Source organism: Lichenostomus cassidix, chromosome 17, assembly GCF_008360975.1.
Source record: "Lichenostomus cassidix isolate B80296 chromosome 17, HeHo_3.0, whole genome shotgun sequence".
Classification (NCBI taxonomy): Eukaryota; Metazoa; Chordata; class Aves; order Passeriformes; family Meliphagidae; genus Lichenostomus; species Lichenostomus cassidix.
Genome location: NC_139497.1, coordinates 2920713 through 2948340, shown reverse-complemented (window position 1 = coordinate 2948340; position 27628 = coordinate 2920713). Strand labels below are relative to the sequence as shown.

The 27628-nt window shown below is 48.9% G+C and overlaps 1 protein-coding gene and 1 long non-coding RNA gene across 4 annotated transcripts in view; both read left to right on the top strand.

The window, feature by feature from the left end:
• Positions 1–20647, top strand: part of COL5A1 (collagen type V alpha 1 chain) — a 134629-nt gene extending 113982 nt beyond the window's left edge. For 2 of the 3 annotated variants that reach the window (XM_085076863.1, XM_085076861.1), the window contains 23 exons: positions 314–367; positions 1055–1108; positions 1280–1387; positions 1471–1524; positions 1607–1714; positions 1843–1896; positions 2224–2331; positions 3370–3423; positions 3563–3616; positions 4144–4197; positions 4634–4687; positions 5363–5470; positions 5868–5921; positions 6019–6072; positions 6434–6541; positions 6976–7029; positions 7609–7644; positions 8396–8449; positions 8799–9057; positions 9417–9529; positions 11380–11448; positions 15297–15530; positions 17605–20647. In XM_085076863.1, the coding sequence (XP_084932989.1) occupies positions 314–367; positions 1055–1108; positions 1280–1387; positions 1471–1524; positions 1607–1714; positions 1843–1896; positions 2224–2331; positions 3370–3423; positions 3563–3616; positions 4144–4197; positions 4634–4687; positions 5363–5470; positions 5868–5921; positions 6019–6072; positions 6434–6541; positions 6976–7029; positions 7609–7644; positions 8396–8449; positions 8799–9057; positions 9417–9529; positions 11380–11448; positions 15297–15530; positions 17605–17751 (2046 nt within the window). In that variant the 3' untranslated portion in view covers positions 17752–20647. Of the gene's footprint in view, positions 1–313; positions 368–1054; positions 1109–1279; positions 1388–1470; positions 1525–1606; positions 1715–1842; positions 1897–2223; positions 2332–3369; positions 3424–3562; positions 3617–4143; positions 4198–4633; positions 4688–5362; positions 5471–5867; positions 5922–6018; positions 6073–6433; positions 6542–6975; positions 7030–7608; positions 7645–8395; positions 8450–8798; positions 9058–9416; positions 9530–11379; positions 11449–11503; positions 11573–15296; positions 15531–17604 lie in introns of all 3 variants that reach the window. The other variant, XM_085076862.1, reaches the window with a different exon arrangement.
• A 288-nt stretch (positions 20648–20935) lies between these two features.
• Positions 20936–26626, top strand: LOC146429824 (uncharacterized). Its single transcript, XR_014855452.1, has 3 exons — positions 20936–21037; positions 21143–21317; positions 23502–26626. It is a non-coding gene; the product is annotated as an uncharacterized LOC146429824 (long non-coding RNA).
• The last annotated feature ends 1002 nt before the right edge of the window (positions 26627–27628 follow it).

Below are 27628 nucleotides of genomic sequence, written 5' to 3'. Positions count from 1 at the left end.
TTAATTACCTTTGCCCACTCATTCAGCCCTTCTGGACTGGAGGATTCCCAGAAAACATCAGCTGGGATAAATCCCTCCTGGCTGCTAAAGGGGTCTGCAAAATGCAGCTTCTTGCATTGCACAGCAGCCAAGGAACTGTGGGATGGAAAAGGGTTTGGTTACACCTGGAATGGCCAAACCTCTGGCATTATTCAGCACACTCTGGGGTGTTCCTGTGGGATTTGGGAGCTTTGGGATGAGGCAAAGGACTGTTGCTGGGGTGCTGGGATGTGGAAGTGGTGAGGAATTAACGTTGTCTCTTTGTTCCTGGCAGGGTGAGATCGGAGAGCCAGGTCAGAAGGGCAGCAAAGGTGACAAAGGGGAGCAGGTGAGTGGAGGGGACACTGCTGTCACTGCTTCTCCTGAGTGTGGCTCGTTGTGTGACTTGCTGGAAATAGAAATCAAACTTGTATCGTTTTCTTTCTAATGTTGATTCATCTTCTGTGCTTCATCAAATACCCACATGATGTAAAAAAAAGAGTGAGTGCCTCAAGTGGGAGCCTCCAGCTCCCAGGAACACTGAGATATTTCCACATCACCCACTTGCCATGGAAATATCTGTGAAACACGAGCAGTGTTGGGTCTCTGGCTGAAGTTCTCTGTCTGGTTGAGTTGAAGATGTCCCTGCTCGTGACAGAGGGGTTGGAGCAGGGGATCTTTGAAGGTCCCTTCCCACCCAAACCATCCTGCAATTCTGTGGGAATTGCAGTTGTTTGCAGCACATGGAACACCCTTGATGTGCTGTGCAGAGCCTGAGGAGCAGGAGTTACCCATGAGTCAGAGCTGGGTGCTGGGGCATGGCTTTGCTGGAGAAAAATGTGTTCAGATGTGTCTGCTCTCCACTGGCACCAGGGCTGAGGAGTGCTGGGGTGTCCAGGGAGACCTGACCCTGTTCTCCCTCTCTCTTTGGGGAATTAATGCTGTTTTAAAGGAGACTGTGTTGAAGGAATTCACCTTTTCCAGGTGGATTTGTCCCTCTGTTCCTAACGCTGACATTGACTTCTTTCTGTGACAGGGTCCCCCAGGTCCCACCGGTCCCCAGGGTCCGATTGGTCAGCCTGGCCCAGCTGTGAGTATTGTCCCTCTTAGCAAAAATCCCTTTTTTCCCCCAAAAAGCCTCCTGGGAAGCACTGGAATGATATCTTCCTGCTGGGCATCATCTGGCTGCAGCTGGGGGTGCTGGGATGGGGTTTGTGTGACCCCAAGTCTGTCCTGGGCTGAGCAGACCCTCTCCTTGCAGGGAGCTGATGGAGAGCCTGGACCACGAGGACAGCAAGGCCTCTTTGGGCAGAAAGGAGACGAAGGACCCCGAGGTTTCCCAGGTCCCCCTGGCCCCGTGGGCTTGCAGGTAATCTGCAGCATCCAGGGAGGGTGTGAGGTGATGAGAGCTGAGATGTTCACAGCTCAAACTCATCCTCTCCACCTCCACAGGGCTTGCCTGGACCGCCTGGGGAGAAGGGAGAAACAGGTGACGTTGGGCAGATGGTAAGGGACATCCATATTTCTTTTTTCATCACAGACATGGCTCTGAGAAACCCATCTGAAATTTGCCCTTCCTTTTTCTCAGGGTCCACCAGGCCCACCAGGACCCAGAGGTCCATCTGGGCCACCAGGAGCAGATGGTCCACAGGGTCCTCCTGGGGGAATAGGAAATCCTGGCGCAGTAGGAGAGAAGGTAAAGCATCTGGAGGAACCTGAAGCAGGAGTTTGCTGCAACTCTCGCGCAGGAGCTTTGCTGTGGCAGCAGGAAACTCATCTCCCTGCAGAAATGTGAATATTTCCATCCTCTTTCTCCCCGTGCAGGGTGAACCTGGGGAATCTGGTGAGCCTGGTCTGCCTGGCGAGGTTGGCCTCCCGGTAAGTGCAGCCTGGAGGAGGCATGGAGAGGGCTGGATGTGGAGGGACAGCAGGGATTGAACCCTCCCTGTCCCGGATTTGGGTATTGATGACACATTGCCACGTTGCTGGGTATTTATAGGCTCACGTTTAGTCACCAAATCTGGGCTACCCACGGCTGAACACCATGAGCACCAGCCAGTCCTCGTGGGATGGGACTGTTAAATCATGTCCTTGAGTTTGGAGACACAAATAGAGCTTCTTGCTCTGAATTGATTAAAGGATAATTAGAGATCGGGAAGGTTTTTTTTTTTTCTCGTGGATAATAAAAGCTTTTCTCCTTCACAGGGCCCTAAAGGTGAAAGAGGGGAAAAGGGGGAAGCAGGTCCCTCTGGTGCTGCTGGTCCACCTGGCCCCAAAGGCCCACCAGGTGATGATGGCCCCAAAGGTAGCCCTGTAAGTAGCCCTTTAGCCTTTCTTTGCCTTGCCCAGCAGAGATTTCTGCATGAAAAGATGTTCCCAGATGTATCTATGGAAATTAGAAATATTTACCAGCTGCGGATTTGTTCCTCTAGTGATCCATGATATCAGGGTGCTGATGAGGGAAAAACCCCACTGTACCCTATTTCCCATCAATTACTGGAATTATTAGTCCTTTTCCCAGGCTGTGAGGAATCTCAGCCCATGGAGAGGAGCTGCAGTAGGGTGATTTGTATTTATGGGTTTCCAAGGTCTTTCCAAGGCACCAGGGCTGAGCTTCCACAACAGCACCAAGGAGATTCCTGTGGATTTGGGAGCTGTACCTTTACACCCAGGTCCAAAACGGGCTAATGCTCATTTTTCTAGCTCTGGTGGAGCCCTGCTGATTTCCAGCAGGTGACAATGGCACAAGGTTTATCTTGCAGGCTCCTCTGATGCCTGGAATTTATGATGAGATAAGGCAGGAAGGCATAAAGCAGCAGAGGAGGCAGGGGAGTTTAGTCATCCCTCCTGACAGATGGGATTTGGGATATCTGTGGTGGGTTGCAGGCTGCTGCTGGAATCATTTGGAGCACCCGACAGACATGGTATGGAGAAGAATGGTGAAGTGTTTCAGTCATGAAATGCTCTGAGAGGCTCCTCAGAGTGAAAAATGTCACTCACTGTGGAATGAGAGAAAGCAAAATTTTCCAGTCTGCACATTCCCAAAGCTGGGAGGATTCTGCTGTCACCTGTCTGATGGATTTCCAAAAATCATTTTTTGGGATGGAACTGGGATGGAACTGGGATGGAGCTCCCAGTGTTGCCTTTGGAGCTCTGGCAGTCAGAATGCAGAGCTGGCCTGGCTGGGATGGGGTGAAAACATTGCAGCTGCAAGGATGGGATGGGATGTGGGGTTGTGTTGGAGGGAATTGGGGTTTTGCTCCATAGGGTGACTCTCCATGTTGTCAGTGGTGCTCTGCAGCTCTCCAGGAGCAACAGCTCTGACTTGGGAATGTTCTTGTCCCTTTGCAGGGCCCAGTTGGTTTTCCTGGTGACCCTGGTCCTCCTGGAGAGCCTGGCCCAGCTGTAAGTGTTGGTCTCACTGAGCTTCTTCCTCTTGCTGTGGTGAAACTCAGCTGTGCTGCTCATTCCCTGCAGCTCCTCAGCATTAACTCTGCTCAACCCGAGCCAAACCCTAAAAACACCTCTTTGTTCCTTTTTTTAGGGTCAAGATGGTCCCCCTGGTGACAAAGGGGATGATGGTGAACCTGGACAGACTGTGAGTACCTGGAGAGAGGAGAGCTGTTCCCACAGTGCCCGTGGGACACTGAGCCTCTCATTCCCCCCAGAACTGGTGGGAATTGCCCTTTGAGGAGCTCATTCCTTGCTGTCTGTGTCACCCATCCATCCATCCATCCATGATCCATCCATCCATCCCTCCATCCATCCATCCATGGATCTGTCCATGGATCTGTCCATCCATCCATCCATGATCCATCCATCCATCCGTCCCTCTATCCATCCATCTCCATCCAGACTTCTTAGCCCTACACCCCAAACCCATAAATCATCTCACGGAAAAGCATCACCCAAGCCTTCGATTTTTGCTTTTCCCTGCCTTCTGGCATTTCGTGGTGGGAAGGGCTAAAACAGGATACCTCCTGCACCCCGAGGAGGTGTTGGTTGGAGTTGCTGTGTTTCTCCCACGCCGCAAACTCACACGGCTGACTCAGGTTTGCCACGTTGGCTGCTCTTTCCCAAATCCCGTGGTGCACTCATGCCTTGTTCTCCCCTCTCTCCACGCAGGGTTCCCCTGGGCCCACGGGAGAGCCAGGCCCCTCTGGACCCCCAGGAAAAAGGGTGAGTTGGTTCTTCAGGAGGATTTTACCAAATCTGTTTCTATTTGCTGTTTAAAACTCGTGGCGTTACTAAGCCTGCAATAAACGATGTGTAAATACTGTGTAAAATACGTGATAATAAAAATATAAAATAATATGCACCATCCACAGTCATTGGAAATTGGTGGGAAGCTGCCAGGCAAATCCCATGGATTTTTTTTTTTAGATGTTAACAGCCCAGAGAAAATCCAAGGATGAGGTACTCCTGCTCTTCCTGCCTGGCTGGCAGAACCCAGGGATTCATTTAGCAACGAGCTAATTTAAAAAGCTTTTCAGAGATATTTGTCTCCATTTCGCCTCCTTCCCTGGGGCTGGAGCATCATTTTGCTAATTCCAATGGGCCGTTTCAGATCAGCAGGATCTAATTGTGTTTTCCATCTATTTTGGGCTCACTTTAGGGCCCTCCTGGTCCAGCTGGTCCCGAAGGAAGGCAGGGAGAGAAAGGAGCCAAGGTAAGAGCTGAATGGGATTTCACTTCTGCTGTGTCCTCGATATTCCGAGAGGATTTCCCTCTCTGCCAAGGCTGGCGTTGGAAAGGCTGGGAGTTGATTTTGCTGCGTGTTACGACAAATTAGCCCGAATTTGGGGCCACTGGCCTCAAATCTGAGCTTCTCTTTCAGCTCTTAACAAGCTCAGTGGAGATAATTAGGGCTGGGTAAGGTCATGGGAATGTTTAGCTTCGTTGGAAACGAGCAACTGCTATATTTGGCAGTTTAATGTGTTGTAAATAATGGGGTGTGCACAGCCCCGTGTCCTTTCCCAGGGCAAACACAGCATTAATGGGCCACCATTGTTGGGGTGGGAGTGGTGGGGAAATGGAGATGGGGTTGGAAATTGGAGATCCCATCGTGGCAGCAGCAGGGGAGGGAGGGAGGGAGGGAGGGAGGATGTCCTTGGGTAGCTTCTCTCCAGCATTAAACCCAGGAGAACCCAGAGCCAAAGGGTGGTTCCTGCTGGAATTCAGGCCAGGCTGGAAAGGGAAGGAGTTTGGAGGTCACCTAAGGTGGATGGAGCAGTGGGAAAACCAAGGAGCAGAGAGTTTTATGTGTTTGATGTGAGAGATCATCCATGGAGTATCTCAAAAAGTCATCCCAACACAAACTAAACCATCTTGCCTCTTCACCCAGGGCGAGGCTGGTTTGGAAGGACCTCCTGGGAAGACTGGGCCAATTGGTCCCCAAGGTGCTCCAGGGAAGCCTGGCCCTGATGGTCTTCGTGGGATTCCTGGTCCAGTGGTGAGTATTCCCAGTCTGAGGAAGCTTCTGGGCAGGTTGTTCCAGTGTCCCATCCATGTGGAAGATGCCTTTTCCCAGTGTTCTGTCTGTGCTGGAATGCCTGACAGCAGATAAAACATAATTAATGGAATTAATGGAATGGTGAATATCACCTCTTGGAATGTTTTAGTTGAGTTTTGGGTCTTCTCAGCCCCTCTCCATGGGGGATTTTCCATGCCCTACAAAGTCCCTTTTCCAGCAGAGATTTGAGCATGGAAGGAACATAAATCCTTTTGCTTTTGCCATCTGTGAAAAGCCAGGGCTGAGCTTCCCTGGCACAGGTGAATGATCAGAATATTCCCACTGGGAGCCCTGCTGTCAGGAATGAGTGTTTTGAGGGAATTGCTCTGTTTTACAGGGTGAACAAGGTCTCCCGGGATCCCCTGGCCCAGATGGTCCTCCAGGCCCAATGGTATGTGCAGAGCATCCAATTCCATGAGTTTTTGATACAGGTGAATGAGTGTGACATGAATTAATTCCATTTTTTGTTTTCCCCCTGTCTCCCAAAGGGTCCTCCGGGTTTGCCTGGTCTGAAAGGAGACTCTGGTCCTAAAGGGGAGAAGGTGAGAATCCACCCAGGAGCCCATTGCATGATCCCTGTTGGGATGTGGGGGCAGAAATGTCACTGAGGAGGAGTCCTGCAGCTGGCAGGGGCTGGGGAGTGTAATTTCTGTCATGTATTTATATATTTATATATTTATATAACCCCAGGGAATGAGCAGCTGCCCCATTGCAGGGGTTCTTTCCATATTTGTAGCATTTTCTGCTGTAAAAATCTCCTGTTTTGCTCCACTCTGCCGCCTCCCCATGCCAGGGATTGCTGCAAACTCCTGTCACCTTGCTCAGATATTTGGGGTTGGATCTGGGAATGTCTTTTCTCTCTCCACTCAGAAATCCCAATTAACATCTGCTGCTTTCCTCCAGGGTCACCCAGGTTTAATTGGTCTTATTGGACCTCCTGGAGAGCAGGGAGAAAAGGGTGACAGAGGTCTGCCAGGTCCCCAGGGCTCAGCAGGACCCAAAGGAGAGCAGGTAAATATCCCAAAAATCCTTCCTGGAATGTGCTTTGGATCATTTGGATCATTCCTCCCTGAGGAGGTGCAGCGTGGTCAACCCTGGCAGGAGATCCCTGCCAGTTTTTGAGGGATGTTTTCTGTGCTAATGTGGTTTATTCTACGTGTGAAATATGGATCTGCTCCAAAATGACCCATTTTTGTGGGAAGCACATCCTCAAGGGTCGTATGAAAGAGCTGAATAGACTTGGAGGGATGGTGCCATGAAATATTCATCTAAAGGACTGATTTTTTAAGCGTGTGCCTCAATGAGATACGAAATTCCTCATCCACGCTCTTTTCTGGACTTCAAAAAGCAATTCAAGCTCCATCCTGGAATGGAGCAGGGGTTGGCTGTGTAGTTTTAGGGCAGAATTGCTGCATGCAAATCAGCATTTTGCTGTTCTCTTTTAGGGTATCACAGGTCCTTCCGGACCCATCGGACCTCCAGGGCCGCCAGGATTGCCGGTAGGTGACAATTCCTGATCCTGGGATTCCTTGGGAGCTGCACAGGAGTCGCTTTGGTGCTCCCAGGAATTCCCAGCACATCATCCCAGGATGATTTTGGTCACAAAGGCTTTGCTCAGCTCATTAAAAAAACCCTTGGATGAATTCCAGGAGTGCTGGGAGATTCCCACAGGGAAATCATCCCACCCTGATTCTCTCCCCCTTTCTTTTGGATTATCTGCTATTAATACTATCTATTATTTGTGATTCTTTGCCCTTTTTGGTGGTTTTTATCCCTTTTTTGGATGCCCAAATGCCTCGTCCTGCCCAGCTGGGTGTCCTGAGCACAGAGCCAGGATCATTCCCTGTTCCAGGAATCACCCAGCAGCTTTCCCAGTCCCTGCTGGGGCAGGAGTGTGGAGTTCTGACACAAATCCTTATTGCAAATAAAAGCAACACCCATCTCAAGTGGAGATGTAAAAAAATGGAAATAGGGAGTAAATTTTAAAAAAATTCCCTTTTGATAGCATTTTTCTGTTTGAGGAGAGCCTGAATTCTCTGCCTGGAAATCAACCCCTTTCTGTATTTCTCTCTCCACAGGGTCCACCTGGTCCCAAAGGTGCTAAAGGCTCATCAGTGAGTATAGAAACTGCTCAAGGAAGAGGCTGAGGGGGTTTTATTAACGCTGGGACTCATCACTGTCATTAGGGCAATTAGCAGAGAGGACTTAGCAAACTCTGCCTTTCCAGGCTGTCTGAGCCCAGCAATGATAATTGGGAAAGGTTTCTGTGCCACATCTGCACTTCCCCAAAGAGCAGTGCAGCAGAGATCACAGGGAGCAGCCCAGTGCTTAGTCCTGAGGAGAGAAGCTGCTGCTGGAGAGTGGAGGGGATTAAAAATAGACCTTGAAAAGCGGGAGGTGGGAAGCTGGAAAGTGAGGAACTCGGTGAGAAATGAGACTCTGGAAGTTCGTGGTGCAGAGCTCCTGTGCAGGCAGCTAAAAATGCCTCTTTTGGGCAACTTCTTAGTGTCTTTTTCCCATCCAGGAGTCGATGTTTTATTAATTCGAAGATTCTCTTTGACTTGTAAAGCTGTTGGATTGGTTCAGAGCGTTAATGATTTTATGCATGGAAAGATCATTTTTCATAGGAAACGCATGAAAAACTTGACTGCTTAACTCCAGGTGTTTGATCTTTTCTTTTACCTAAACACCAAAAATAACCAAAAATAACCATTTTCATGGGAGGTGGGTACAGGGAAACTCCTCTTGTGTGCCTGAAGGGGTGAGAGTGAAGTTTTAGCCACAGTTTCATGTTTGGGATGTGATAAAAGTTACAGGTGAATTCTCCTGATTGACTCATGATTTTTTTCTTGTTTTTCCACCCAGGGTCCCACAGGTCCAAAGGGTGAATCAGGTCTTCCTGGACCCCCAGGGCCTCCTGTAAGTAGAACCCACAACATGAAGTTCAGACTCAGTGGGTGCTGGGATTTGGGAAGCAGAAAATCTCCAGACAAAAATTCCTCACCAATCCTGGCCATGGATTGGAATCTTTCTGAGATGCTGGGGAAGAAAGCAGGGTGGGAAGGGAGGAGTTGTGGATGGGAAGAGGACAAGGGGAGGTGGGAGATGATGAGGGAAGGTGGAAGATGTTGAAAGCAGAGGTTTTATCAGCACCATCAGGTGGTTTTCCACATCCAGTGTGTATTTTGGCACATTGCTGCTTCTCTTTTTCTTCTCTCCTTTTCCCAATGAAATGACAAGTTGTATTTTCAATTTCCCCACTAATCAGGGTCCTCCTGGAGAAGTCATCCAGCCCCTGCCCATCCAGGCTTCCAAGAGGACCAGGAGGAACATCGATGCCAGCCAGCTGGTGGACGATGGCAATGCTGACAACTACATGGACTACGCCGACGGCATGGAGGAGATTTTCGGCTCCCTGAACTCCTTGAAACTGGAAATCGAGCAGATGAAGCATCCCTTGGGCACTCAGCACAACCCTGCAAGGACCTGCAAGGACCTGCAGCTCTGCCACCCTGATTTCCCAGATGGTGTGTCCCGGGATGGAGGGAATGTGGGGGAATTTCCAGCTCTGCATGGAAGTGAGGGCAGGGAGAGGAGGAATTTGGGGAGTCCCTGGGTCTGGTGATCCATGAGGAGTGTGGCTGGTGGAGAAGAAATACATAGAGTTGGGCCAGATATCACTGGACAGCCCTTCCAGCTGCCATGTTCTGTCTAAAAATGGGTATATGGGATGAAAAATCTCTATTAATTCACACCAGACCATGACCAGTTTTTCAAAAAATGATGTTCAAATAGAAGCCTGTGAGAGGTGAAACATCCCTGGTGAAAACATTGCTGAAGTGCCCTTTTATTCTAACTCTTTCTTCCCTTCTCTTCCCTCATCCAGGTGAATACTGGGTTGATCCCAACCAAGGATGTTCCAGGGACTCTTTCAAAGTTTACTGTAATTTCACAGCTGGAGGAGAGACCTGCATCTTCCCTGATAAGAAATCTGAAGGAGTAAGTCCACAGCCCCTTTGCTTTCCCCCTCTATCCTGGTGAGAGATGGTTTCCTGAGATGAATATTCACAGCCAGCCCATTTCAGGAGGATTGAACACCAGCAAGGAAGGACCAAAGATCCAGAACGTTCTTTTGTTACACAACATTAACTCCTAAAATAACAAGGAATACGTTGACAAGGAGAATTTCTTTAAGTCAGAGTGAAACTGCGATTTGGGACAAACCTTTGATGATTTCCCAGGCATCATAAATGCTAAAAGCTTAATTTTTTTGGCTTTGCTGTCCCTGTCAGAGGTGTTTGCTGGTGCAGGAATTGGAGCTCCCACAGCCCTGCTCCACTGCCTGCATGCCCAAGCTCCACTGATTCCTCTCCCCTCCCTGTGTCTCCAGGCAGAGCAGATAAATGTTTACCTCCTGTCATTTTTCCTCGCTGTTTCTCGTGGGTAAATGATCCTAAATGATTGCAAGTGGGCTCAGAGCTCTGCCTGGCATCGCTGCACAGGGCTGATGAAGTTATTTGTGTAACGATGCTCTCAGCTCAGCCACACTCATCATTTTTGTCCTGAATCCCTGCGCTCTGTTTCATCCAGAGCTGCTCTTCCCTCTGCCTGGGGACCAGCTCTGGCACTGGCCAAGCAGAAACACAACAATTCAGCCTGGGGGGGAGCTGTGCCAGTGTCACAGTTGTGCTCCAGCTGTGACAAAGCTGAGCTGAATTTCACCCACCAGAAATGCGTGTCAGCACAGGACAAGTCTCACACAACATAAATCCTCCCTGAGTTTTTTTCTTGGGGCTGTTGGAGGAGGAGATGGATTTCCTCTCCTTTGCATCCATGGGCTGGGTTTCTCCTCCAGACACTGACAGCTCAGATTCTGGCCATGATCTTCAGGGTTCTGGAGCTCTGTGGAGCTGCAGTGCTCCTCAAATCTAAATGCCATGCTGGGATCCATCAGGAAAAGCTTTTCCCATGCAGAGGGATGCACACAGGGATCAGCCCAGCAGTGGGTGGTGGCTGAGTGGGTTTGTGATGAGGCACAGCAGAGTTCCAGCCGTGGCTCCTCTCAGTTCCTCCCTCAGCCAGCACAAACACTCAGCCTGGCTCTGCTGTCACCTCCTGGAGAGGGAATGACAATCATGACAATCCCCAGGCTCCTGGAGCTTGGCTGTTGTTTTTGGGGAGATTTGCAGCACAAACTTGGGGGATGTAGGAGGCTGAGGGAGCAGCCATGCTCCTTCCTGGTGCTCTGACTCAAAAAGCTGCTCCAGCTGCTGAGCTGGGGATGCTCTGGGGAGCTTCAGGATGCTCTGATGGCTGATTGCTTGTCCAGGTCACCCCCTGGGTCACCCTGGCTACCTGCAGCTCCATCCTGGGTGTTCAGCACCTCAGGCCCAGCAGGCAGGCAGAGGCTTCTCCTTAATCACATCCTTTGCCTTTCCCAGCCCCACAGCTCCTGGATTTGGCATTGGAGAGGCAGCAAGGCTTCTCCAGCACCAGCACTGCCTTTCCACCACAGCCCTCCCAAGGAGATCAATGCACCTTTCCCCATCCATGCTTTTTTTTCCTCCCTCTCTATCTTTCCTTTTGATTTTCCTGCCACTGCTGGATTTGCATCCCAAGTTTCTAGGAGGCAGAGATCCTTAGCAAAGGTGCCAGAGCAGCACCACTCCATCCTCCTCTGCTTCAGAGCCACTTTCTGCCCTCATTATCAGTGCATAAAAATTAAAAGTCCCATTTTAAAGCGAGTTGGACAGTTTCAATAAGACACGCAGACTCCGGAATGAATGTAACCTTTTTAATTCTGATTTTTTTTTTCTTTCTCTCTCCCCTCCTTTCCATCCACAAACTAGGCTAGAATTACTTCCTGGCCCAAGGAAAACCCAGGCTCGTGGTTCAGTGAATTCAAGCGCGGTAAACTGGTAAGATGCATCCTGGTGCTTTCAGTTTCCTTTAACCCCCTGTCATATTTTACAGAGTAAAATGGCTCGTTGGCCCAAAGAGCAGCCTTCCACATGGTATAGTCAATACAAGCGGGGGTCCTTGGTAAGTGGCTAACCCTGGCCCTGGGTCAGAGCTTGTCACCTGCTTTGGTATGGCCACACTGCTGCCTCTGCATGCTGGACTAATCCCCTCCAAACACGTGGAAATGTTTAAGGTGGAATGCTGAGAGAGATGTTAAAGCCATGTAGGTGCTTTGTGCCTTGCTGGGAGCACAGGAGTAGGGGATGGGCTTTGGCCTGGGTTAGAAGGGACAGGGTGATGGCCTGGGGGACCCTGGGGCAGGTTTGTCTTCGTGGAGCTCTGCTGGAGTTCTGTGTCCCAAAAAGTGCTCCATCCCAAAAAGAGTGCTCCATCCCAAAAAGAGTGCTCTATCCCAAAAAGAGTGCTCCATCCCAAAGAGTGCTCCATCCCAAAGAGTGCTCCATCCCAAAAAGAGTGCTCTATCCCAAAAAGAGTGCTCCATCCCAAAGAGTGCTTCATCCCACAGGGAATGCTCCATCCCAAAAAGAGTGCTCCATCCCAAAAAGAATGCTTCATCCCAAAAAGAATGCTCCATCCCAAAAGGAATGCTCCATCCCACTGGGAATGCTCCATCCCAAAGAGTGCTCCACCCCAAAAAGAATGCTCCATCCCAAAAACAGTGCTCCATCCCAAAAAGAGTGCTCCATCCCACAGGGAATGCTCCATCCCAAAGAGTGGTCCATCCCAAAAAAGGTGCTCCACCCCACAGGGAATGCTGCATCCCACAGGGAGTGCTGCTGCTGTCCCATCAGCTCCCATTAAGGCTGTCCCCATGTCACTGTCCCCATGTCACTGTCCCCACATCACTGCAGCCTTACCCCAAGAGCTGGAAGATCCCTGAAACGATGCTCCAGCCCAGAGCTGAGCACAGAGCTGTGGCCCAGGGCTGGATCTGCACACCTCTGTTTTCCCCAGAGGATGGATTTTGTCTCCCATTCTGGAGATGATCCACTTGGGGACTCCCGTGCTGACCCAGAGCTTGGGAGACACAAAGGCATCTTGTAAAAGAAGATTTCCAGCCACGTGCCTTTGCCAAGCCTAGTGGAAAAGAATTTGACTGAGTCACAATTAAGGATTTTTCCAAGGGGGAAAAGCTGTTTTAAGGTCAAACAGCATTTGATGTAAGCAATGCATAGCCAGGCAAAGCTCTGGTTTGTTGTCCTGCAGCAGGACACCCACTTTGTGCAGAGATCAGTCACATCTGTGCCATCCAGGTCTCCTGAAGCCACAGAAATGTCCCCCTGGTGTGTCACTCCCTACGGAACTGGGATGCAGACAAGGAGCTCAGTCAAAGCAGGAGAATTAGGGAAGGGCAGATATTCCTTGGATCAAACCAGAGCTGCTCTGCTGTGTCCCACAGAGCAGAGTTGTCCCCTCCCAGGACCCCAATTTCCACCTTAAAGGGCAAACAACCCAACCCCCTGCGTTGTTTCCCACGCTGCATTCCATCGCCACTAAACCACATTTTGCTCTGATTGTGCCCTCGAGGAGGACACAGCTTCTGGAGCTTTTCTGCATCATCAAACCAGGCTGCAAAGCCAAGGCTTCAGCCTCGTGGCTCCTCAGAGGGCAACTACTCATAGCTTAATTACAGAGCACTTCATCAGTTCGTGTTCCAAGTACCTCCACTTCTCCTTCTTCCCTGCTTCTCTTTTTCCCAGCTCTCTTTAGAGGCTCAGTTGCCAGCCTAGAGCTTAGGGCTTATTTTTTTTTTAGAGAAAAACATTTCTGGTGCTACTTGGAGCTCTCTGTTCCATCTTTTCGTGTTGTCATTTTCTCGCTTTTTTTATTTTTTACCTGTCCTGCTTTATCTATGTGGAAAAAAAATAAAAAGCCACCAGTATGTGGAAGATCTACCTAAGCAAATTACAAAGCAGTCAGACATGCAGGCCACAAGTATTTTATTGATTTCTTTATTTTTAAAATCAGCTCTGATTTTACCCCAGTCAGTACTGGGAGCCTGGGATTTGTAAATTAAGGAGACATTTGTCTGGTGGGTCAAAGATCAGCTGAAATTTGTTTGTGGATGGGCAGAATGAAGGAGTTTGAGTTCCCCTCTGGCTGTAGCTCCTGTTATTCTGTGGAGAAGGTCCCTGCTGTCTTTCCATGTAGCCCAGAAATGGGGGGCTGAGCCCATGGGGACCCCAAAGCTGAGGGGAAGATTCCCAGTGCTGTCAGGGGCTCCAAAAAAATCCTGGGATTACCCCAGGTGTGCAGCTGGGGAGATGCTGCCTTTCTCCTGGGGACACCTGAAGCAAGAGGGATGCAGTAAATCTGAGATACAACACAACCAGCTGGCTTTGCTGCTTCCACACCATCATTAATCACTGCCACAGAACATTGGCAGCCAATTCCTTATCTTTCCTCGGGATGAAGCTGAGCTGGTTTTGGAGGGATAAAAAAATAATAAATGAAAAATAAAATCCCATCCCATGTCATCCCATTATCCCTCCCAGCCACATGGCACTTGCCACAGGGAAATGCCAGCACAGAGAAACGAGGAAAAGGCTAAATTTTCCAAAACTCTGAGCAAACATTGTGCACACAACCAGCTCCCAGTGGCTCCAGCTGCTCAGGGCTTCACAAAATCCACAGAGCCTGAACAACAAAACACCCCTTAAGAAGCAGCCAGGCTGCAAAGCAAGCACTGGTTAGAAGCAAAACCCTACAAGAGAAGGTCCTGCAGATCACTAGTGCCACACTGGCTGTGTGACACGTTCTTGGCGTTTTTTTGTCCCCTTCCTTCCACGTGCTGGTGGTTTTCTGGTAGCTCCTCCTGGCATGCGTGGCTCTCTCCTGGTCAGTCACATTTCACTCTCAGGAGGACAGCGCAGCAGCATCCTGACAAACCGGTTGGTATCTTCATTTGTTTGGATTCTCGTCTTGATTCCCTGTTTGGTTGCCTGGTTATGAATCTCTTCTACTGTTTGCAGCCTGCACCACAGCTCGGGGGTTCGTGGTACCTGGAAGAAATCCACGCTGCTGGGGTGACTGTGTTTTCCTCCTGGTTGTTGCTAAAGAAATCCCACCTCAGGCACAGGCAGCTCATACCTGCAAACTCATTTTGTGGGGTGTGAAAACCCCACACAAAGTCCTGAATGCCCCAAGCGCTGGCATTGGGTTTCACTGAATTCCCTTTTGTAGAAAAACATCCAGAAAGGAGCAAATCTCAGTGTGCAGGAGCACCTCTGTGCTCCCAACAGGGCAGCAAATCCATTTCCCCTTTAGCTGAGCGTGGCTTTGCCAAGCAGGGCAGCCCCAAGCCCTTATCAGCAGGAGCAGCATTGCTGCAGATGGAGTGCAGAGATTGCTTCAAACCCCAGTGTTTAGTGCCCAGGAAAAATGAATGGGGAATCCCCCAGGGTGTGCAGAACAACAAACCCCCAGCAGTCAGAAAATCGTGTCAAACAGGCCAGAAAAATAAACCCCTGAAGCCTCACAGGAATTTGCTTTCTCTCCTCTTCACAAGCTGGAGAAATAATCTCAATATTACCTTAAACTTGCCACATATCCCCAAATTTCCATCCTCTCACAACCAGGGATGGAATCCCCTCGATTTTTTTTCCCCTGCCTTCCTTAGCTTTAATTTTCAGCTCCCACCCAGCAGGAGAACCCAATGTTTCCTGGGGTAGCAGAGCAGCCCCACACCCACAGCGTGGCAGGAGCAGTTCCTGCTGGTGCCACCACGTCCCTCAGAGCCCCCAGCCGCGTGTCCCTGTCCCTCACTGCCCAGTGTTGTCCCCAGCTCTCCTACGTGGACGCGGACGGGAACCCCATCGGGGTGGTGCAGATGACCTTCCTGCGGCTGCTGAGCGCCTCGGCCCACCAGAACGTCACCTACAACTGCTACCAGTCGGTGGCCTGGCACGATGCCACCACCAACAGCTACGACAAGGCCATTCGCTTCCTGGGCTCCAACGACGAGGAGATGTCCTACGACAACAACCCCTACATCCGGGCTGCCCTCGACGGCTGCGCGGTACGTGGGTCACCCTGGGGACACCCTGGGGACACCTTGGGGACACCCTGGGGGCACCTTGGGGACACCTCTGTTGCCTCCCCTGCTGCTATCTTTCCCAGAGCAAACCGTCCCCAGATTTCCTGTGGTTGATGGAGTTGTGAGGGATGAGAGAAGTGTCAGTCTTGCTCTTCCCTAAGTTGGGAATAAGTTATTCTATTATTCTGCTCGAGGTCAGGGGGAGCTGCAGCACCTCCAGCAGTCAAATTAATCTGATTAATCCGATTAATCTGCCTAAAAATGCTGCTTGCTTTTAGAAGTCGCCCTGTGCCTTTGCTCTTACCCAGTTCCTCACACGGGGAGATGAGCAATATGAGGTTTCACACCCAACATCAGGTTGGAGATGAAATTCTCAGGGTGTGATAAGAATCTCTCTTGCTGCTCCCAGGAAATCTTGGAGGCCAAGCAGGAAGGGTTTGGCAGGGGGTTGGTTGGGATTATTTATTTGTGCAGCCCCAGGCAGGCTCTGGACTCTGCTGGCCACAAGCACAGCCACCATTTCCACATCCTCCCTTTGCTTCAAGCTCCTCTTGGATGCCTGATTTGGGTTTAAACTCCGAAAAATCTGCCCTCAGGAGAGAAAAATTTGGCAAAGCAGGTGCTGCCTGCATTTATTTTGAGCCCCAGCTTGCTGGTGTAAAAACATGAATAATTCCTACCCTCTGGAGCTGCAGCACTTGAAGCCCACGGGACAGAAAGATTGAGATGTTTGACAGAAAAAGCTCCCCACGGAATTTGAGATTGAAATGGTTCTGTTCTGGCACAAACAGATTTTTTACAGGAGGAGAAATAAGGAAAATCAGATTAGAATCACTTCTTTTAACACATTCCTGGCGAGGGAAAGGGTATCCAGTCCCTTTCTGGAAACACTCAGGAGAAGTTGATCCTCAAAGTTCTTGGAGTCTCCTGCTGGCATAAAATTCCTTGGGAAAAAGGATCTTTTTCTTCCTTCCCCCTCTGAATCTCAGGGGTTTTGGAGGATCACATGTTGCACATTTTGAGGTGGATGTGTCTCCTGGAAATCTCTGCTGCCCTGGCAGATTGTGCTGTGAAAGCTCAAGGATAGTTAAAATTTATTATTTATTTAAGGGAGTTCGGGGTTTACAATTAATTCTCTCCATTAAAGATGATTTTTAATCTGAATCTTTAATCTGAGACCCACAAAAAAAAGGCTGTTGGGAATTGGGAGAATTTATTTTGTGGGAGTGAGTGCTTCAACCCATTCCCATGCTGGGCTTGGCTGTGCTGGTTTCATGGTTGATCCCAATGATCCAAATGGTTTTTTCCACCCTAAATAATTCCAGGATTGAGCCCTACCCATTGAGTGTCTCCATGGCTGGTGTTCATCCCATTTGAATTCCCTGAATTCCTGTTTTTTCCTGAACTTCCAGCCCTTTCTCAGTAGCTGTGCTCCAGCCTGTTCTTCCGAGACACACAAATCACAGGCAAAGGTAGAGCCGAGAGCTGCTCCATAAATCCACTTGTTTGTGCAGCTTTGTATGCCCTCGGGGGCACTTCTGCTCCTCTAATAATTATTTATATTTTGGAAATAACTCCGTGGCCACCAGGCACGATAAAAAGACAACAGCACCTTGTGAATTCCATCAAACTTTAAATGTGATCTTTTTTTTGGGTAATAGTCACACTAATATATTCAAATTAAATCGCTCCCATTTGCTCAACAAGCCAGGCATGTCCTCGGGGAGGCAAAGCAACCCTTCCACAGCCACAAGGATTTTCCCAAGCTCCCATTCCAGCTTGGAAATGGAAATTCTAACTCTGAGAGCAGGGTTAGAATGTCGTGATGTGCTTGTGCTCCAGGATTTGGGCATCTCCTGGGGATTTTTCAGTGGTCACCTGAGGGCATGTGTGCAAATAATTTGTGTTTGGGGCAGAAAAATCCTGGGGAAGATCACCACCGTATTCCTAGCAGTGTGAATAATCAATTAAATAATCAATTAAATAATCAATTGTGCTGATGTTGGTTTGGAGGAATCCTCAGAGCTCCTCTCTCTCCCTCTTTCCCCCACTCCAGGCAAGGAAAGGCTACCAGAAAACCATCCTGGAAATCAACACTCCCAAAGTGGAGCAGGTCCCCATAGTCGACATCATGTTCAATGACTTCGGAGAAGCGGCACAGAAATTTGGATTCGAGGTGGGACCAGCTTGCTTCCTGGGCTAAGAGCCACCTGAACCTAGTCTCCAAATGAGCAACCTCGTAACCTCATTGCGCCATTTTAAGTAAAAACAAAAAAAGAGAAAAAAAGCAAAAAGAGAAAAAAAAAAAAAAAGAATTCCTCGTCACGTGCACGGTCTGAAACTGGACAGCGATGGGTTATTAATTTTTTTTTTCCCCCCCCTCTCCCCATTATTTTGTTGTGCCCCACGAGTCCCTCTGTGCCCCCTCGGCCATTCCCACCCGGATATGGAATCTCATGACCGACAAGCCACACGTGGAGATGTGTCCCTGTCCCTGCTGCCACCACTGCTGCCCCACGGCCACCGAGCTGAGCTCACCTCCAGCAGCCTCCTTCCTCCTCCTCTTCTCGCCACGAAGCGACAGCGAGCTGCTGTGTTGTTTGTTTGTTCCTAAGGAAAGAAAAAATGGAAAAAAAACTTGAAATTCCTCGTGTTCAGTCCTGGATCCAAGCCCTGCCAAAGCTCCTCAGAGGGTTCTTGTTGCCTTCCATGAGGTTCGGATCATCAAGGAGACGCCAATTCCAGAATTTTTCGTGTCTCCTCCACTGAGTTGCCTCATTTTTCCACGTTTTCCAAAGTGCTAACTAAAGGTCACACTGGGCATCTCTTCCCTGTGTGCCACAGGTGCTTCTGTTTTTGTGTGTTTGTAAGTAAATATTTGTGTTGTATTTTATTTGAATTACCGCGGCGGTTCTGCCTTCAAACCACGCGGGTGACCTTGTCTGTATTAAAGCCACTCCATCCCTGCCAAGCTTCCACCTGGGAATGCAGACAGCAATTCCTGTCCCATTTCTGCCTCTTCCCAGCCCCAAACTGGGATCTGGAGGTTTCGGAATTACCGCCAGGATGAGGTGCAGATCAGCCCCCCTGAGCCACAGATGCCTTTTGGAATGATTGCTTTTAAAATGAGGAAATTAAAGGCACTTTGAAACAGAATTTCCTGCAAAGCCCCTGATCTAAAGGCAGGATCTGCGTTGAGCCTCTGCCGCCTTCTCCTCTCGCTTCGCACGCGGATTTTAAATTAATTCTTTCTTTTTCCCTCAGCGTTCCTTTAAAATGATGATAATAATAATTAAACCTGAATCCATTCCCAGTGGCAGATTCCAGTGGCAGGGGAAATCCGTTCGTCCTCTTTGTATATCGAGTGTAAAAAAAAAGAAAAAAGGAAATTACAAAAAAAAAAAAAAGGTGCTTTTTATAGTTATTTTTACATATCTCTGTGGTGCTATCTGTTCGATGACTTTAACACAACACTGGGGATACCCTGCCACTGGCCAATCTCCCACTTGGCTTTTTTTTAGGCACTTTCAGGCAGATTTTGGCTGCTGCTAAATGCATGGCACCTTCTTCTCTCTTCTCTAGAAATCCTGCTCCTCTCCCTCCTTGGATGGGCCTGTGCAGAAAAAAAAACATTCAACATGCTTACACATTTTTTTCTCTTTTTTATCCTTTTTTTTTTGTTCGTTTCCCCAAGGATATCCCGGTGGGAACCAGAGCAGATTGTCCTCAGTGGCTGAACGTTTGTGGTGCTAATTTATGTTGGGTGTCCCAAAGCCCAGCCTGTGCTGCCCGCCCAGCAATCCCGGGAATTTGCAATTTTCCTGCTCTTCCCACTTTTTTTTTTTTTTTTTAAATTTCCTCAGCGTGCTGTCACCCTCTCCTTTTGCCATTTGTGTTTCTCCTCCTTGCCCATTTTCCTCCTTTAGGTCTCTCAGCTGGAAAAGAACTATTGCGAGGTGGGGGTTAATTATTATTACTTTTATTCTTCTTTGGCGCGGAGCGTTCAGCTCAAGGGGAATCTTCCACCACGAAGGAAAAGACATCACATTTACTGTGAAAAAAGCCTATATATGATGTCTTTTCCCCCCTCCTGCCCCAGCTGAGAGCAGCAGCACCCGAGGAAGGGAGACAAAGCCGCGCTGGAGGGAGCGGCGCTGCCAGTGGTGCTTTTTTTCCGCCTGGAAAAGCCATGTCCATCCCTCTCCCTTCTTCTCCCTCTGCCATTTTATTTCCCATTTCATCCAAAAATAAAATAAAAAAAAAAAAAGGTGCTACCCTGGAAACCTGCAGACTCCGGCAGCAGAGCGGTGAAAAGGAATTTAGGATAATAAATAAGGAGTTTTATTCTCAGTCCCCTTGGCGCCAGGCTGGGTGAGGAGCAGCAGGAAGGTCAGGGAAGGTTGCACATCCTCCCTGCACCAGCAAAGCCATATTGTGATGTTTGTCCCACCTGTGTGCTGCCCAGGTCGTGTGATTCTCTTATCAATTCTCATCAAGGGAGCTTTTTTTCTTGTTTTATTTTATTTTATTTTGTTTTTCTTTTATTTTCTTTTATTTTCTTTTATTTTCTTTTATTTTCTTTTGTTCTCTTTTTTTTTTTTTGGTTTTTGGTTTTTTAAACTTTGATTTCTCTGCTTGAAGAAAAAAAAAGAAAAAAAAAAAAAAAGAATAAAAATTTTCCTCTGTTGAATTCCACAGTGTTGTAATTGTACTGAGCTCCAAAATGTTCCAATCCCCCCCAGACCACTTAGCTACGGTATATTGCAATAAAATTACTACTTGTATTTGCAGACCTTCTTTTTGTGTAATTTTATTTCCCTCCTCCCCCTTAATATATATTGACTTGAACAAATGTTGATAAGAAAAATAAAACCTATGGAGAAAAAAAAAAAAAAGAAACCTTTTAGTACATAAGGCCCTTTTTAAAATATAGTGTCAAATGCCATATTGTACATTTCTTCAAAGTCCAATAAACATGTCATAAAATTTAAGTGTAATGCCCATAAGAGCTATTTTTAAATATTTTAAACCTGTGTAATAAAGGAATAAATGTAATAGATTTTTTTTTCAATAAATCAAGTTTACTGTTTCCACCTAAACCCCCGTGATGTGAATGTCTTCTTGGAGTTGGTTGCAGCAGGATTTCCCCAGGACCTCTCTGCCCTGTGGAGCCTGAAAAGTCCAGCAGAGGAGCAGTGGAATAAAACCTATATTTTAAAGGTAAATAAACACTGTAAAATATAATCCAAACCTATCATGGGGAGAACTTCCAAGCCTGGAATATTTTCTTTTTTTAATTATTTTTTTTTTCCCTCAGTGAGGAACTGCAGTGCAAAAATCCAACCTGGTTTTGGTGGCTGGGATCTGGAGAAGAAGATCATGAAGACCAGCTCTCCATCTCCACAGCAGCAGCAATGTCACCACAGGAACATTTCAGCATTTCAGCATCCCAGGACAAATTTGGGAACAATCCATTCCCCACCTTCCTGGTGAGCTCCTCAAACTGCTGTTCCCAGCCCCAGGGCTGTGCTGTGAGCAGTGAAACACCACAGAGCACTCTTTGCTCATCCTCTCCTCCTCCTCCTCTCCTGCAGGATTCACCCCAGGGATGTCCCAGCTGCTGGATCCTCTGGAGATCACCCTGGGAAGCTGCAGCAGCCACTGCCACCACATCTGCATCACCCTGGGGCTTCTTCAGACAACATCTGCTCGGTGCTGCTGCTTCCAGGAGGTGCTGTCCCTTCAGAGGTGACATCTGGAGCCCTGCAGGTGGGTTTGGTGCCACCACAGGCTGTGGCAGGTGGGTTTGGTGCCACCAAGCCAAGCTCTGTGCCCCATTAGCCCCTGCCCTGCATGGCTTTGGCAGCAGAAGGTCTTGGATGATCTTCATTATTTGCTGAAAGATGTCCAGAGAGGGAACCAAAGGCTCAGAATCGCTCAGGTTGGGTTGGAAGGGATGTTAAATATTAAATATTATATATATATTTATATATTAAATAGCCAGTTCTGTGGGCAGGGACACCTTCCATAGCTCCAAGCCACCACCAACCTGGCCTTGAAATCCTTTAATCTCCAGTCATTTCATCTGTCCTTGACTTCTAGGAGTAGCTTGGGGAAATCTTGGCCAAATCTTCCTCCCAAAGGACCCCAGAAATGCAGAGGTACCACAGCTGCAGGAAGAAATTCGGACAAAATTTACTTAAACTTCACTTAAACAAATCCTTCACTTAAACAAATCCTTCCCTTGGATCTTGCTGATGCTTCAAGGTCACCCCAGCCCTGTCCCTGCTGCCTTGCCAGTTGTGATTTGCACTCAATCACTGCTGCTTCAAGTCTCTGTGCTGAGGGAAGCTTTGATCTGCTATTAGGGAAAAAACAAAGATCTGAGGAGGGATCTGGCTGTCTCTGGGACTGCCAGACACAGAAGCTGTGGCAGATTTTTCACCTCTTTTACATGGTGTGTGAAAGTTCCAAAGCTGTAACTCCAGCAGGTGAAATACAGAGGGGAGTTTGTAGGAGATCCACTGGAAGAGCAGCAGAAAATTGGGATAATAATGGATATTTGGTGTTAACACCATTGACCATGGGGCTGCCCCAGCAGGGATCAGCACATTCCAGTTCCTCCTGGAGGGGAAGGGAACCAGGATCCCTTCTGGGATCACACCTTTTGCTCTCCACAAGATGTCACAGCTCTGGTTGAGCTTCTCCTGCTGCTTTTGCCTCTCCAAACGATGTTCCTCCCATCTCTTTAAATCCTGTGTTTACAGGAGACTGGTAAAAATAAAAACGGCCAAGAAAGGAGCCAAAACCTGATTAAATTTAGAGACCAGATCTGGGCATCCCCTCCCTGTCTAGGTGAGTTTTAGGGAGGAAAGCTGTGAATGGGTGTTCTATACAAAGGATTGAGCATCCTCAGTGCCACCAAAGCTCTCCTGGAGAGATAAAAACAGCAGGACCAAGTGGGAGGCTGGGATGAGGAGGGGAGAGGATTGTGCATGAATTAGCATGAAGAAAATATGCAAATTGTTGGGTAGAGTGAGGCTGTCACAGCGTTGGAGAGAGTTGGAGCTATTCTTGTTGTTCAGCTGCTTTTTGTCCTGCATCTTCTCCCAGCCAGGCTGGATTTGACTTGGGTTTATTTTTATTAATGGCTCAATCAAAAGAGGAGAATTGATCTGACCCACAGCTCTGGGAAAAGAAAAAAAAACCACAAAAAACTCTCTCCATGTCTTCCTGCAAGGAAAAGCAAGTGAGCTGGAGGTGCCTGTGGCAGCTCAGCACCAGCTGTAAATTAATCTGCAGTGCCCAGAAAAGCTGACACAGTGCAAGTCAGATGTGCCTCCTCTCTTCACACCTTGCACAGGAGCTGTGCCTCTGCAAATCCCCTGCTCTGGCTTTCCAGGCAGGCAATTCCCATGGTTTTTTAATCCATTTTTTAACAGGATTGCTCAGTGCTGCAGCATCAGCCTGAGCCTGGTGTCCCTGTGCCATGGGCAGGTGGGGAGCAGTGATTTATCATCATTATCCATAAATTGTTGTATCACTGCATATTCTGGCTTTTCCTTCATTTTTATTTCCTTTCCCCGTGCTTTTTCTTTAAGGCAAGAGCAGCCTTTGAGGCAAAGCTGGGCTGATGTTCTCAACATCTGTCAGGGGCTGTTTAGGCAGGGCTGCTCTCCTGCCATCGTGCTGTGGCCCAAAAACAGCCTTGGAAATAATTGACTCTTAGTTCATCCTTCCCTCAGCACTTCCAGGGAATCAAGGAGAGCTCAGCACCAGCATCTTTCTGGATGTGCTGGATTTGGGGCTCATTCCCAAGGTCCACCACTGAAAATCCATTTTGCTTTTGATCCGAGAGCTGGGCGAGTTTAATGTGCTATAGTTTTATTAATGGCATCTATTGCCATTATTCATTTATTCTATTATCACTTCATTTTTTCCCTCTGGTTGCAGATTTCCCCCATCTCTGGGCACCGTGGCAGCGAAGTGTTTTCCTCCAGAGGCACAAACCCACAGCCCCTGCCTGTTCCCACCTCGGCAGCAAACACAACCTTCCCAATTCCTGCTCCCGTTTAACGGCTCTCAACCAGCCCCGAGCAAAAACAAACACCCCAAAGAAACCAAGCAGGTGAAAACCCCACAGAAGCAGCTGTTAGCCTCCTGCAGACAGCATCCAGCGTGGTTGTTCTCCAGAGCCATGACGAGGGGAGCTCTGAAGCGCCACAATGACATCTTGTAAAGCACAGCCTGTCACACTCGGAGGCACCCCTGGCACAGCTGAGCAGCCAGAGCCATCCTGTGATCCCTGGGACTGCGTGTTCTCATCCTGCCTAATTATTAATATGTTAATTGGACAACCAGACGTTGTTCTTGGCGGAAAATTTCCTGCTCTGCGCTTGGATTCTTTATTTTTTTTTTCCGGCTGCTTCTCGGCTCACAGATTTTTGTTTTCTCCGTTTTCTCGGCTGGAGCAGAGCAGAGCCTGGGGGATCCTTGTGCCCCTGGATCCCTGGAAGTGCCCAAGGCCAGGTTGGATGAGGTTTGGAATAGTGGAAGGTGTCCCTGGCCATGGCAGAGGTGACACTGGATGGGCTTTGAGGTCACTTCAGCCCAAACCATCCTGGGATTCTGCGATTCCCAGAGCATCCCAGCTGTGCCAAGAGGGTCACCAAGCTGATTGTTTGGGAATATCCCACGATCAAACCCTTCTGAAGGGCTGCAGCTCTGCCCTGCAGCCCCAGGGATGGGCACTGCTGTGGTTGTGTCATTGCCTGGGGATCCAGAGGGGAAAGATTCCCTGACTGTGCCTTTTGGGGTTGAAAACTGCACCTGAGCAGGGAGCAGGAGCTGCTGAGGGTCTCACACATCACAGATGTGGTGAAGAGTCTGATCTCTCCAGGACTGCAGCACAAGTTCACATCCAAAGGTCTCCTGGCAGCTCCCAGGTGGGAGAAGGGGCTCGAGAATTGTCTCCCTTCAGCCCCCAACTCCCCCAAGGTGGAAGGTTGGACCCCAACTGCTCCTCACTGCCACAAGCTCCATGTTGATTCCAGGAGAGAGCAGAACCCACTAAAAAAAAACCAAAAAAAACCCCAAATTGTCCCCCTTTAGGATTTTCTTTCCAAACAGGTTGATCAGAGACCCTGTTGAAAGGGAAATCAAAAACCTGCCAGACTCAAAATATTAACTAAAGACACCCAGCAGGGAGAGAGGGGGAGAACGAAGGAGGGGAGGATCCATTCAGGAGAGAATCCATTCAGGAATTCTCTGCTCCACGAGGCAGCGTTTGTGGATTCCACACACATCCATCATTTTGGGGGGGAAAGGAAGGAATTCAATCCCACTGCACAGGAAGTTTGTCCACCACCGTGGATTTAATTTCCAGCCTCGCATCAGGCAAAGATTAACCTTGCTGAAGGGCACCAGTGGAGCGGGCAGGAGTGTGCAAATTAATCCCTGCTATGAGTTTCTCCAGGAGGAAACACTGAGCAGGATTAAATATTTATTGTATATAAATACTTTCTCCCCCACCTCCCCCATTTCCTCTCCTGATTTACATTTCCTTCCACCAAAGCCAGTTTGCCCAGCAAGCCTGGCAAGGGTGCAAGGGTTTGTTTTCCCTCCTGGGTGAGGAGGAAGGTTTCGAGGAATAATTCATTTGCCACCTTGATTCTTCCCTTCCCTCCCCTCCCCTCCCAAGATTGATACCACGGCACTTAAAGGGGAGAAAATCAAGTTGTGCTGATCTATGACCAGACGCTATTTATTCTCATAGAATCTCATCTGCAGTTTTGCTCAGCATCCTCAGAATTAAAATCCCTCTGCAATCTCTCCAGCTGGCTGAAGATGTGCCATTTCCCTCCCCTCCCTGCTCAGATGTCTTTTCCCTCTGATCAGGGGAAGGACACAATCGATGATGTGATTCTGCTTTACATTCAGATGCTTCTGGGCGTTTTTGGACCATAAATAATATTCCTGTGGAGCTCAGGCAGAATCATTCTGAGGGTTGGGTTTTTTTTTTCCCCCTTTTCTTACTCCTTTTCCTCCTCTCTTTCCCTTTCTATCTTTCTTTCTCCAGCCCTTGCAATGGGTGATAAATTAATCATTTCTTCCCCCGTAGCAACCGCCAACGTGCAATATGGAGCTTGTTCCTTCACACCTGTGATTTAGGCTCCGGGCTGACCCTGCAAACAGCAAAAAAAATCCCCTTTCTCGTGGATCCTGTGCTTCCTGGGAGGAACAAACCAGCCTGGCACAGAAAGGTGGCTCAGCACTTTGATCCTGGAAAGCAGCAGAGAGGCCTGGTGTCCCTTTGTTGTCCCCATGTGGGGACAGCCTGGCCAGCTGGGTCTGTGCTGGGGGCATTGGTGGAGAGGAGGAAGATGAAAGCTGCTTTTTGCAGGGATTGAGGTGTTTTCCATGCCTCTTTGGGCTGGCATGGATGTGTCCTCTGGATTGTTCCCCAACCACCTGGAGCAGAGATGTCACCAGCAAGGCTGGCTCCCTACAAAACATTGATTTTCAGGGTTTTTTGTCTGATTAGGAATAGAAAAGCACCTGAAAGTAGATGGAGATGAGCCATCCATGACCTGGATAATCCTTCCCTGTTCTGCAGGGCTGCTGCTCAGCAGGGACAGGAGCATCTCCAGGTCACCAGTGTCACTGCCAGACCTCGGTTTGCTGAAATAAAATGGGCTCAGGGAGAGGAAATGGCCTTGAGTTGTACCAGGGGAGGTTAGCCTGGATATTAGGAGAGGTTTCCTCACAAAAATGGTTGCTCAGTGGTGTCACCATCCCTGGAATTCCTTTAAAGCCTCACAGATGAGGCACTTGGTGGCTTTGGCAGTGCTGAGTTAAAGGTTGGCTCTGATGATTTTCCAGGGTTTTTCCAGCCTGAATCATCCTGTGATTCCATGGCCTGAGCTCTGCATCAGCCCAAAGCCATCCTGGGCTGCAGGGAGGGGACACTGCAGGGTCCAAGGGGCTGCTTGGTGTCACTGCCTTTGAGCTCTGGGACAGCCCAGGTGGCTCCAGCTGAGTGGGGGGTCAGGAGCCCCAAAATCTGCCCCAGCATCACTGCAGAGTGATGAAGGAGACTCATGAAGGATGAAGGAGACTCAATCCATCCTCCTCTCCCTCCTCCAGAGCTTGCTTTCTGCTGCCCAGGCATGGAAAAAAACTCCCAAGCTCCATCAGGATGGATTCCCCAATTGTTCTACCCATTCAGTGGCTCCTTCCCTTCAACTCCCAACCCAACCAGAGGAAACCCACCTGCAGCTCTCCGTGCCACGGAGTCATTCCCCACCCCAAAAGGCTTTGCTGGGGCTGCTCCAGCTCCCCTCCCACAGCTGAATTCCCATTTTTTTTGTGCAAAGCCCAAGATCCCCGGCTTGTTTTGTCTCCCGTTTTGCCGAGTTAATCGGATTGGCAAGAGCAGAAAGGAGCTGCCAGGGTTTGCAGCTGCCGAGCAGCAGCGAGAGCACAAAGCTGGGGGTGTAATCCAAGCTTTACCCACAGCCCTGTTGAGATCGAGATGTCTCATTACAGGCGCATTTCCAGCTGGATTTCACATCAGCTCGTGTGATTTCTGCCTTTCACCCCTCCTCCTCCTCCTCCCCTCCCCTTTGCCAACAGGATTTTTCTTTGCTGGTTTAATTTGCTGTTTTTCGCTGGGGGAAGGAGTTTGGTTGAAGTGCTACACGTGTTGCACTGAGCAGCATCCTCGATTTAAATGGAAATTCTAGCGGTAACAAATGTACTCTCTCTCCTCACAGGGGGAAAGGCTTGGAAATATCATTCAGAGATAAAAAAAAACCCACCAGAGCTCAGAGCCGTCCCAAGAACAGCCCCAGTGCTCTGGCAAGGGCCAAATACAGATAATGAAGTGTTCATTTGGTGTGGCTGAGGTGGTGCTGGAGGAAGGAGGAGTTCAGGAATTTCAGAAGTTCAGGAAATGCCAAATTAAGTGGGAATCTTGTTATGGAGTGACTGAGATCGTTTATTGCGGCAGCCTGGGGTGGAATTAGGGGCTGATGTGGGTAAGGAGAGGAGCCTGGAGGAGCTGGGAGAGGAGGTTTGGG